Raw genomic sequence first — 11,709 nt, 5'->3', positions numbered from 1 at the left:
TCACTAGCCACTTTGATTACGTACTCACATCTATATACTGTACCTTGCCTACGCCGCTCTGTACCATCACACCTTTATTTACATATTCTTTATCCCCTTACACTTGTCTATAAGGTAGTTTTGGAATTGTTAGCTAGATTACTTGTGGTTATTACTGCATTGTCGGAACTAGAAGCACAAGCATTTCACTACACTCGCATTAACATCTGCTAATCATGTGTATGTGAAAAACACATTTGAGCTCACATGTAATATTTTAATTATTCAACTGACACGGGGTACTGTGTGTAGGCTGGTAACAACCTCAATTTAATTCAAGCTGTAACAAATTGTGCAATAGAGTACAGGGGGTGTGAACACACACAGTTATACTTTACATCTTAAATAGGTGAAGTGTCACAGTATAACATTAACACATTTTTAAACACCACTTCAAGTTCAGAACTAAATATCACCACTGAACAAAACTCAGGAAAGGCTCCTCCAAATTGTGATCGGGTGACTGTGCACCTGAAGGGTAGGTTGGGGCTGGAAATCAGCAGGGGGCATCAGATGAGGAACACCTGAAATAAAACGACTGCCATTAGCTGAATAAAATGGGAAGTTAAGAAATGGTGAAGCGTGTACTAATGTCTCAGAAAACCGAATGTCACCACTATACAATCTGACGGTAATTCCAGCTGTTTCAGTTTAGTATTCATCATAGCATAAATATGCAATTATTCCTTCCAGCTGACCACAAGGCAGCTTGTTGCCAGGGTGAACAGCCTTACCCCAGTCGACATGTCCAGTTCTGAGACTGCAGGGATGTTTTGCAAAGGCAGCCTACCTGAAAAGTAAAAAAGCTTGAGTGAAAATGTACAATTTTATATAAGCAGATGACAACTCATAGCCAGTCATGTTCAGAAAACCGAATATCACCACTGTACAATCTGACGGTAATTCCAGCTATTTTCAGTTTAGGGTTCATCACAACCAGACAGCTACTCCAAGAATGGGCCAGGTGAGGTGTAGACTACAGGGGGGGGTCATGTACCTTTAAAGATGATGTCTCCACTCCAGCCACATCCTTTATTCAGTTCCACACCTGTTCAAAACCACTATTAGAATAGGCACACAAGCAACTGGAGTTCATAACAGTAGAAATTGAGAGTCACTGTCTGTCGTGTTCAGAAAACCGAATATCACCACTGTACAATCTGACGGTAATTCCAGCTATGTTCAGTTTGGGATTCATCACAACCAGACAGACAGCTACCCAGAGAATGGGACAGGTGAAGTGTGGGTTTTAGTCTGACCTTGGCAGATGGAGTCTCCATGCCATCAACTCATTGGGGCAGCTTCACACCTGTTAAATGGCATAGGGGTTTTGAAAATGAGTAAATGCAACTACTCATTAGCAGTTCTTAGAGAGAAACGCAACTAGAGACTTGAAAATCACGGCCTGTCGTGTTCAGAAAACCGAATATCACCACTGTACAATCTGACGGTAATTCCAGCTATGTTCAGTTTAGGATTCATCACAACCAGACAGCTAACCAGAATGAAAGTCTGAGGCTGGTGTGGGAGTTTTACCTTTTGAGGTGATGTCTCCACCAGTAAGTACTTTGGGTGGAGTCTCCTGCTAAAAAAAAACAATCATAGGGGTTATTAGAATCTATAAGCAGTAACCACCACTGTGCATGATGACCTAAACAGCTTTGTTACTCAGTAGTTGAATAAACTCATCAGTTGTCGCATCAAACTCTTCCTATTCAAGCTTTCATCACTGACAGAGCTGTGGCTATGGTGCCTCTGATCAAAGATTTGAACAGAGAACAAGATATGAAGTTCTTTAAATTAAACTCGTACTCAATTTGCCATTGAATACATTGCTAGTCAGGCCTAACTTTTTAAAATTATTTTTAAATATGTACTTGCCGTGCGTATGTCTTCATGTGTATGGTTCAGCCACAGGCCAGGCCACGAGGGAGTAGGCTCCCAAATCTAGAACAAAACATACAATTTCAGCAAAGTATTGTCAGGACCAGCATTTCAACAGTGTTGGCTAACTTAGAGGGCAATGCATCTATTAGGTGGCTTTCATTGTTTGTGGATCAGATGGCTAGCTAGTAAGCTAACCGTTTAGGAATCTTCGTCAGTTTCGCATCGGACGGCACTTCCTATATCGGTATCATCACATCCACAAACTGTCCAATTAAGCCACTTGTTACTGGCCAACTTCCACAAAGTCACAGCAGCATGGTCTAAGTCCCTAAATATCACCACTGTACTATTCACAGTAACTACAGCTATTGTCTGCTTAAGATTCATCACAACCAGCCTGCCAGGGTGTGTTAATGTGACGTACCTTTTCAGATGCCTCCACACCCTTGGTTCTGTTGCACACCTATTTAAACCACCATAAGTAAAAAGAATAGGAACACAATCAACTACAGTTCATTAAGGAATTGGAAATTGAGTATGAAAATTACATTCACTGTCTGTCCTGGTCAGAAAACCGAATATCACCACTGTACAATCTGACGGTAATTCCAGCTATTTTCAGTTTGGGATTCATCACATCAAGATTAGACAGCTACCCAGAGAATGGGACAGGTGAGGTGTGGGTTTTAGTCTGACCTTGGCAGATGGAGTCTCCATGCCATCAACTCATTGGGGCAGCTTCACACCTGTTAAATGGCATAGGGGTTATGAAAATGAGTAAATGCAACTACTCCTTAGCAGTTCTTAGAGAGAAACGCAACTAGAGAATTGAAAATCACGGCCTGTCGTGTTCAGAAAACCGAATATCACCACTGTACAATCTGACGGTAATTCCAGCTATTTTCAGTTTAGGATTCATCACAACCAGACAGCTACTCCAAGAATGGGCCAGGTGAGGTGTAGACTACAGGGGGGGTCATGTACCTTTAAAGATGATGTCTCCACTCCAGCCACATCCTTTATTCAGTTCCACACCTGTTCAAAACCACTATTAGAATAGGCACACAAGCAACTGGACTTCATAACAGTAGAAATTGAGAGTCACTGTCTGTCCAGTTCAGAAAACCGAATATCACCACTGTACAATCTGACGGTAATTCCAGCTATGTTCAGTTTAGGATTCATCACAACCAGACAGTTGCTTATAGTCAGTGTCTCAAACGATGGAGTGGGTGTGGCAGTCTTACCTTTAGCCACCCGGGCAGCGTCTGTTTAAAAAAAAAATCCTAGGGGTTACAATAATCTATAAAAGCAATAACCTAAACTTTATTCAAGAGACAGCCTCGCTGCTCAGAAGTACCCGAAATAATTAAATATTTTTTCAGCAAACTCCTATTCAAGCTTTCGTCACTGAAAGCACTGTGGCCATAGACAGTGACTATTCAATTATTTGATCAGACTAAATACCAGTTGACATAACAAATCTTAAGTGTGCCATGGAATAGCCAACCAGACATTAGTCAGGCCTAGCTAGCGGGGAAGATCCCAGTTGAATTTACCTGCCATGTGCGCAGTCATTGGCGAGTACGGCTTCAGTTCAGTCCACATAAGCAAGGTACAGACAGCTAGAACAAAATGTAAAATGTATTAATGCATCTGGACTAGCATTTTAAATAGTGTTAGCAAAAATGAGGGCACTGCATCTGCTGTGGTGGTAACTGGTTGGTTTTCCGTGATCGTGGATCAGATGGCTAGCTAGCAAGCTAACAGTTTAGGAATCTTCGTCAGTTTCGCATCGGACGGCACTTCCTATATCGGTATCATCACATCCATAAACTAACTAAATAAACCACTGGTTAACTCGAAAGCATGATCAGCAAGCTAACTAGTTAATATCTTCGCCTTGCAGACTTACCACGGCATGGTTTCAAAACGTTCAGAGTTGCCCACGTGCATGGTTCTGCAAGTCCCCATGCTCCAAAGTAGCTACGGTTAACTACTTAACTAATAACCAGGGCAAGACTTAAGGGACAGCACTATACCAATAAGTAGATACTAAAGAAGCATTTCTAATATATCATCTTCCATAATGCAGAGGACGTTCTGCTTCAGCAAGTCAACCACTGGACTCATCGGAGAGAAGAACGCGCGAGAGAGAGAGAATAAACGTCGCCAGTCAGGTATTTATAGTGCACCGGTGACGTACACCACAAATGCAGTCGGCTGAAGTTTACGTAAGGCACAACGCTAGTAGGACGTCATCCAATGTGTGTGTGTTCCCTTCCCAACCAATCACTGCACACTTTACCAAAAGTCATGTCAAGCGTGAGAATAATGAATATAAACATTTTATTCAAACTACTCTAGAGTGAAGCAGAGATAAGCATGGGTTAAACCTTCATCATATCAGCTGTCCCAAATAGTATGTAAATGTATTTTACTTGTATGTGGGTCAAATGAAAGCATCAATCATAAAAATAAAAATAATTTAATGGAAATATTGTACTTTTATTTTGTCGTTGATATAGTCTATTAAGGGGATTTGACTCTTGTATATGAAGTTCAAAATGTTCATACTTAAAATGTTTCACACAAGGCTAGCGCGCACTTCAGGACAGCTCACCCGCGCCTAGCTCTAGTCCAGGGCGTAGTACGTGTTTCTTAATCATGTAAGAACGGGCACTACGCCCTGGACTAGAGCTAACCCACTCATTGGGAGCCTACTGGAGAGGGTTAAGCTAAAACGAATGTCCATAATTTGAGTCATCTGTTTCCACTGCTGAGTTCGCAGCTCTGGTCTGCTGCTCACTAGCCGTCTTCGGGTGGATGTAGGCAGCCCTAGGAGACTTTCTATTAGCGAAAAATACGTAATATGAGTTTAGTAGAATATATAGTGTTCTACCGCAACCTATTGACGAATTGGAGTTTACTTTTCGCACTTTCAGTGCGCTTGCAAGGTAAAGTATTATTCTTTATAATTACATGATTTTCTATCATGCCAATGAAGCCTTGATGTAGCGATAGTCCATCTTCATGACAACACTATAATTTGAATTTAGTTTATTTTCACCAATTCTACATGTTGCTTTATTTTTTTTAGCTGTGCTACAGATAGTCTGTAATGATGATATAGGAGATTATGATACCATGATTTACTGCATAAACTTTCCTTTTCATCTCTCCTTCATGACCTTAGATGTGTAAACTTTATAAGGTAATGTGTTAAAGCCTAGAATGGTGACATGTTCAGTCCTTTGATCTGGCTGCAAGTGACATAAAGTCATGGAGACAAATAATGCCATGTAAGAGTCTCTACTTCCTTCCCCATAGCAGGGCTTGTATTTGGTTGCTACAGTTGCCAGGCCGATATGTAGGCAGTTTGTGAGTTTACTTTGATGTGCAGACAGCTGCCAGTGGACATTTGCATTGCGGTGTCACCTAGGAGATTCAGGGGACACTTTCTCTGTTGGTGTCAGACTATAGATTAGGCTACACATCAGGTTACATCATGTTCGGTTATTCCTTCTCTTTCAGCTGTTTGACATTTAAGCCTTTCCATGGAGAAGCCCCTATTCACTCTACTCTACATCTGTATGTGAGAGAGAGAGAGAGAGAGAGAGAGAGAGATAGATAGTGTTTCTGTGTATTTGTCCTGTCTGAGTGTGATTGTCTGCCTATGATTGTTGGAGCGTGTGCGACTGGGTCTCTTGTGTGATTGTGTGTGTGTCTATGTATAACCCTACCACCCCGTAACTTCCACTTGAAGAATATGTTGCCACCTGTGAGGAGAGACCGCATCATCGCTCAGCTTCCAGAGGTGACACACCTTTTTTACATTTTGGACGATTTTTTCTTGTGGGGATGGTCGGGTGCCTCAACACGATTACAAATCATTTCTAGACTGCAAATTGTCCGCAAGAAGCCCAAACAGATATAATATTTGACTAAAACATAATAATTTCAAAACTTGCATTTGTGTATGATCACATGTCTATTATGCATGGGAATACTTGGGAACAGATTTCACCAATTAAAATCAATTGGAGCTGATTTCCTGGTGTTTGTAAAACATTTTTATGTCCAACGATAACAAAAAATAAAATAATATTATTATGATTATTTTTGGATCAGAAAACATGGGGGAACAAATAAAAACCACCAGGCTGCCAGTTGGGGTCTTTTGTGTCACACGTACACACCACCTCAGATTCTAATCTAATAATGTGTCTCTGTAACACAGTGACGAACCCTTTCACAATTCTGGAACCCTGTAATGAAGCAGATGATTAGACAGTGCTGGGTGGTCATTTGCTGTTTATTAGTCTGTTTCACACACTTAATGTTCTTAGTTTTGTTCAGGACTCGGTCACTGGCTCTTGCTAATGTGCCAGAATTGAAGAGATTCCGTTCCATGTCCCCACAAGGCAGTTGTCCTTCTAGCCTCTGATTTATCTGGGATGCAAAGCTGACAAACTTTCTTGCTTTGAGTTGACACCTTGTTGACACCTTGTTTAAACCTCTCTCTCTCTCTCTCTCTCTCTCACCTCTGTCTCTCTCTCTCTCTCTCTCTCTCTCTGTCTTTTTCTCTCTCCTCTGTCGCTCTCTCACCTCTCTCTCTCTCACCTCTGTCTCTCTCTTTCTTTCTCTCTCTCTGTCTTTCTCTCTCCCTCTTTCTCTCTCTCTCTTTCTCACTCACCTCTCTGTCTCTCTCTCTCCCCCTCTCTCTCTCTCTCACCTCTGTCTCTCTCTTTCTTTCTTTCTCTCTCTCTGTCTTTTTCTCTGTCTTTTTCTCTCTCACCTCTCTGTCTCTTGCTCTCCCTCTCTCTCTCTTTCTCTCTCTCTCTCTTTCTTTCTCACTCTCTTTCTTTCTCACTCACCTCTCTGTCTCTCTCTCTCTCTCTCTCCCCCTCTCTCTCTCTCTCTCACCTCTGTCTCTCTCTTTCTTTCTTTCTCTCTCTCTGTCTTTTTCTCTCTCACCTCTCTGTCTCTTGCTCTCCCTCTCTCTCTGTAGTGTTTTACCCCAGCTGCAGCGCTACACATTAAAGATGTCTTCCACTCACAGGTCAAGGCTGCCTGTCAGGGGCAAAAGACGGGCGCAGTGGGGTGAGATGAACACACACACACACACACATATATATTTGTGTATTATCAGTGTTTGACTGGACTGTTCTCTTTATGTGTCTGTAGCTTTAACATCGCCAAGGTGATTGTGGTAGGGGATGTGGCAGTTGGGAAGACATGTCTAATCAGCAGGTAAGGAAACACTACAGTCTATGGCTGCATATGAAATGGCACCCTACTCCATATTTAGTTCACTACTGTTGAGAGAGTCCTATGGGCCGTTTGGGAAACAGTCTATTACAGATCTTATCCCCCGGGGGGCATGCTGATCTCCCTCAGGATGTGTACTTGCCAATTAAAAATACTACTGACCATTTCACTTCCTATTAGTCAGTTGTTGTCATGACACCCAGGTGAATCCACACACAGCAGAGCACCTGCCTCTTCAGAAATCACCTAAACTGTTACCCCTGCTCTCCCCAGCTTGGGATAATAGAGACTGTTTGTTGAGTAATTTGATTGACTTGTGGGTTTGATTATTGGCATATTGAAGTAAGTTAGTTCAGTGATCAAATCTCCCGAAAAGCTGCTATTTATAGTCATAGCTTTGGCTACATGAAGAAGTATACTGTATGCTAAACTCTTAATGTAGTAATATTTCCTCTCTATTCTGTTACTGTCCTGTTACTGTCCTGTTACTGTCCTAGTCCTGTTACTGTCCTGTTACTCTTCTGTTACTGTCCTGTTACTGTCCTGTTACTCTTCTGTTACTCTTCTGTTACTCTTCTGTTTCTGTCCTGTTACTCTTCTGTTACTCTTCTGTTACTCTTCTGTTACTTTTCTGTTACTCTTCTGTTTCTGTCCTGTTACTCTTCTGTTTCTGTCCTGTTACTATCCTGTTACTCTTCTGTTACTCTTCTGTTTCTGTCCTGTTACCCTTCTGTTACTCGTGTTACTGTCCTGTTACTCTTCTGTTTCTGTCCTGTTACTCTTCTGTTTCTGTCCTGTTACTCTTCTGTTACTGTCCTGTTACTCTTCTGTTTCTGTCCTGTTACTGTCATAGTTCTGTTTCTGTCCTGTTACTTTCCTGTTACTGTCATAGTTCTGTTACTGTCCTTTTACTCTTCTGTTACTGTCCTGTTACCGCTCTGTTAAGGTCCTGTTACTGTCCTGTTACTGTCATAGTTCTGTTACCTCCCTGTTACTGTCCTGTTATCATCCTGTTACCGTTGTGTTACTGTTATGTTACTGTTTTGTTGGTGTCATGTTACTGTCCTGTTACCGTCCTGATACTGTCTATATATCACCCAAGTGTAATAACGACATTGATTATGTAATGTCCCCCCCTCTCTCTGTCTCTACACAGGTTCTGTAAGGACTCGTTTGATAAGAACTATAAGGCCACCATCGGAGTGGATTTTGAGATGGAGCGGTTTGAGGTGTTGGGGGTGCCCTTCAGTTTACAGCTGTGAGTACTACACACGCACGCACGCACACACACACACACACACACACACACACACACACACACACACACACACACACACACCCTTTCCTCATCAATTGTCATCTGTTGCCTCTCTCTCTCTCAGGTGGGACACAGCGGGTCAGGAGAGGTTCAAGTGCATCGCCTCCACATATTACAGAGGAGCACAAGGTATGAAATCAAACACAGACGCATGTTAAAGGAAACCCTTAATAGATGTATTGTGGTGATGTCTGCAGCCTGTCTCTTCTCTAATGTGTGTTGTTCTCCTGGTTTCTCTCAAGCCATCATAGTGGTATTTGACCTGAGCTGTGTGACCTCTCTGGACAACGCCAGGTAAGAGATGTCAACACATTACATATTGATCACATCTGCAGCATCCAGATAGTATCTCAGCGGCCATCAGTCAATTTCTATGAAAGTCTACTTCATTGCATGTAATAGACACATTATGTGTGTCTGTACGCGCGTTCAGGCAGTGGCTGGAGGATGCTATGAAGGAGAACGATCCCTCCAGTGTTCTCCTGTTCCTGGTCGGAACCAAGAAGGACCTCAGTGTGAGTCTGATGGAGAAGATCCAACCTGACTAAAGACAGTACAAATGATCTGTCATTGATTGATTTAAAGATGAAGTATTTCAAACGGGGTATCTCTCTCTCTCTCAGTCTCCTGATCAGTTGGCCTACATGGAGCTGGAGGCCATTAGACTGTCAGAGGAGATCCGAGCAGAGTACTGGACTGTGTCTGCTAAGTCAGGTAGTGCTGGGAATACACACACAAACACAGACACACACATAACATCCTCTGGTTTACTCCCTCATGTGTCCCCCATCATATCCCATTCTATCTCTGTGTTTGTTTTGCTTTCTTCCTCCCCTCAAACACTTTCTTCCCCTCCTCGACTCTCTCTTTCTCTCTCTCCGTCCTCCCTCCATCCTCCCCTCCTCTCTCTCTCTCTCTCAGGGGAGAGTATCAGGGAGTTTTTCTTCCGGGTAGCGTCTCTAACCTTTGAGGCCAACGTGCTGGCAGAGCTCGAGAAGAGTGGGTCCAGACGTGTTGGTGACATTATCAGTAAGTGTATTTTATTACATGTAGGAGACAGTGGCAACGGCTTTCTACTTGCTCTCCTTTATTCTCACATTATAGCAAATTGTTTCCTGCAGGAATCACCGAGAGCACAGAAGAAGAGTACAAACCAACCAAGAGAAAAGCAACCTGCTGCTGATGGGGAAGGATACATTTCACTACACAGGACAACACAGGACAACACTACACAGGACAACACTACCCAGGACAACACTACACAGGACAACACTACACAGGACAACAGTACACAGGACAACACTACACAGGACAACACTACACAGGACAACACTACACAGGACAACACTACCCAGGACAACACTACCCAGGACAACACTACCCAGGACAACACTACCCAGGACAACACTACACAGGACAACACTACACAGGACAACACTACCCAGGACAACACTACCCAGGACAGCACTACAGAGGACAACACTACACAGGACAACACTACACAGGACAACACAGGATAACACTACACAGGACAACACTACACAGGACAACACTACACAGGACAACACTACACAGGACAACACTACACAGGACAACACTACACAGGACAACACTACACAGGACAACACTACACAGGACAACACTACACAGGACAACACAGGATAACACTACACAGGACAACACTACACAGGACAACACTACACAGGACAACACTACACAGGACAACACTACCCAGGACAACACTACCCAGGACAGCACTACACAGGACAACACAACACAGGACAACACTACACAGGACAACACTACACAGGACAACACTACACAGGACAACACTACACAGGACAACACTACACAGGACAACACTACACAGGACAACACTACACAGGACAACACTACACAGGACAACACTACAGAGGACAACACTACACAGTACAACACTACACAGGACAACACTACACAGGACAACACAGGACAACACTACACAGGACAACACAGGACAACACTACACAGGACAACACTACACAGGACAACACTACACAGGACAACACAGGACAACACTACACAGGACAACACTACACAGGACAACACAGGACAACACTACATAGGACAACACTACACAGGACAACACTACACAGGACAACACAGGACAACACTACACAGGACAACACATGACAACACAGGACAACACTACACAGGACAACACTACACAGGACAACACAGGACAACACTACACAGGACAACACTACACAGGACAACACTACACAGGACAACACTACACAGGACAACACTACCTAGGACAACACTACCCAGGACAGCACTACAGAGGACAACACTACACAGGACAACACTACACAGGACAACACTACACAGGACTACACAGGACAACACTACACAGGACAACACTACACAGGACAACACTACACAGGACAACACTACAGAGGACAACACTACAGAGGACAACACTACACAGTACAACACTACACAGGACAACACTACCCAGGACAACACTACACAGGACAACACTACCCAGGACAACACTACACAGGACAACACTACCCAGGACAACACTACACAGGACAACACTACACAGGACAACACAGGATAACACTACACAGGACAACACAGGACAACACTACACAGGACAACACAGGACAACACTACACAGGACAACACTAAACAGGACAACACTACACAGGACAACACTACACAGGACAACACTACACAGGACAACACAGGACAACACTACATAGGACAACACTACACAGGACAACACAGGACAACACTACACAGGACAACACAGGACAACACAGGACAACACTACACAGGACAACACTACACAGGACAACACTACACAGGACAACACTACACAGGACAACACAGGACAACACAGGACAACACTACACAGGACAACACAGGACAACACTACATAGGACAACACTACACAGGACAACACTACACAGGACAACACTACACAGCACAACACTACACAGGGAAACACAGGACAACACTACACAGCACAACACAGGACAACACTACACAGGACAACACTACACAGGACAACACTACACAGGGAAACACAGGACAACACTACACAGCACAACACAACACAACACACTGAGGATGACCACATGGGAAGATGAGAATAATACTGCTACACTCAATTCCCACAAAACAACTCTGAATACTGAAGTATG

The 11,709-nt window shown here is 43.3% G+C and overlaps 1 protein-coding gene, 1 long non-coding RNA gene and 10 other non-coding genes across 15 annotated transcripts; 1 reads left to right on the top strand and 11 right to left on the bottom strand.

Moving 5' to 3' along the window:
- Window positions 1-279: 279 nt before the first annotated feature.
- Window positions 280-4,088, bottom strand: LOC115146846 (uncharacterized). 4 transcript variants are annotated; one of them, XR_010460016.1, is made up of 12 exons: window positions 3,842-4,088; window positions 3,486-3,551; window positions 3,174-3,194; window positions 2,911-2,961; window positions 2,623-2,672; window positions 2,351-2,389; window positions 1,921-1,986; window positions 1,576-1,624; window positions 1,299-1,348; window positions 1,037-1,087; window positions 774-829; window positions 280-563 (listed from the first exon to the last, which is right to left on the bottom strand). It is a non-coding gene; the product is annotated as an uncharacterized LOC115146846 (long non-coding RNA). The 4 variants fall into 4 exon arrangements; XR_003866232.2 differs by having other exon boundaries at window positions 1,576-1,621; XR_010460018.1 differs by having other exon boundaries at window positions 774-825; window positions 1,576-1,621.
- Window positions 633-706, bottom strand: LOC115101509 (small nucleolar RNA SNORD65). The gene has a single exon (XR_003859313.1). It is a non-coding gene; the product is annotated as a small nucleolar RNA SNORD65 (small nucleolar RNA).
- LOC115101508 (small nucleolar RNA SNORD65) lies at window positions 901-975 on the bottom strand. The gene has a single exon (XR_003859312.2). It is a non-coding gene; the product is annotated as a small nucleolar RNA SNORD65 (small nucleolar RNA).
- Window positions 1,168-1,242, bottom strand: LOC115101514 (small nucleolar RNA SNORD65). The gene has a single exon (XR_003859318.1). It is a non-coding gene; the product is annotated as a small nucleolar RNA SNORD65 (small nucleolar RNA).
- On the bottom strand, window positions 1,452-1,526 carry LOC115101513 (small nucleolar RNA SNORD65). Its single transcript, XR_003859317.1, has one exon. It is a non-coding gene; the product is annotated as a small nucleolar RNA SNORD65 (small nucleolar RNA).
- On the bottom strand, window positions 1,706-1,773 carry LOC115101498 (small nucleolar RNA SNORD49). Its single transcript, XR_003859302.1, has one exon. It is a non-coding gene; the product is annotated as a small nucleolar RNA SNORD49 (small nucleolar RNA).
- LOC115101496 (small nucleolar RNA SNORD49) lies at window positions 2,111-2,184 on the bottom strand. The gene has a single exon (XR_003859300.1). It is a non-coding gene; the product is annotated as a small nucleolar RNA SNORD49 (small nucleolar RNA).
- LOC115101511 (small nucleolar RNA SNORD65) lies at window positions 2,491-2,565 on the bottom strand. Its single transcript, XR_003859315.1, has one exon. It is a non-coding gene; the product is annotated as a small nucleolar RNA SNORD65 (small nucleolar RNA).
- LOC115101507 (small nucleolar RNA SNORD65) lies at window positions 2,776-2,850 on the bottom strand. The gene has a single exon (XR_003859311.1). It is a non-coding gene; the product is annotated as a small nucleolar RNA SNORD65 (small nucleolar RNA).
- On the bottom strand, window positions 3,042-3,116 carry LOC115101512 (small nucleolar RNA SNORD65). The gene has a single exon (XR_003859316.1). It is a non-coding gene; the product is annotated as a small nucleolar RNA SNORD65 (small nucleolar RNA).
- On the bottom strand, window positions 3,691-3,757 carry LOC115101497 (small nucleolar RNA SNORD49). Its single transcript, XR_003859301.1, has one exon. It is a non-coding gene; the product is annotated as a small nucleolar RNA SNORD49 (small nucleolar RNA).
- A 1,582-nt stretch (window positions 4,089-5,670) lies between the features above and the next one.
- Window positions 5,671-10,318, top strand: rab34b (RAB34, member RAS oncogene family b). The gene is made up of 10 exons (XM_029689079.2): window positions 5,671-5,743; window positions 6,938-7,029; window positions 7,114-7,179; window positions 8,354-8,455; window positions 8,580-8,644; window positions 8,758-8,809; window positions 8,949-9,030; window positions 9,139-9,229; window positions 9,437-9,544; window positions 9,637-10,318. The coding sequence occupies exons 1-10, from the start codon at window positions 5,696-5,698 to the stop codon at window positions 9,696-9,698; spliced, it is 768 nt and encodes a 255-aa protein (XP_029544939.1). The 5' UTR covers window positions 5,671-5,695; the 3' UTR covers window positions 9,699-10,318.
- Window positions 10,319-11,709: the final 1,391 nt, after the last annotated feature.

This window comes from Oncorhynchus nerka, linkage group LG19 (genome assembly GCF_034236695.1).
Source record: "Oncorhynchus nerka isolate Pitt River linkage group LG19, Oner_Uvic_2.0, whole genome shotgun sequence".
Classification (NCBI taxonomy): domain Eukaryota; kingdom Metazoa; phylum Chordata; class Actinopteri; order Salmoniformes; family Salmonidae; genus Oncorhynchus; species Oncorhynchus nerka.
This window is presented reverse-complemented; position numbering and strand designations above follow the sequence as displayed.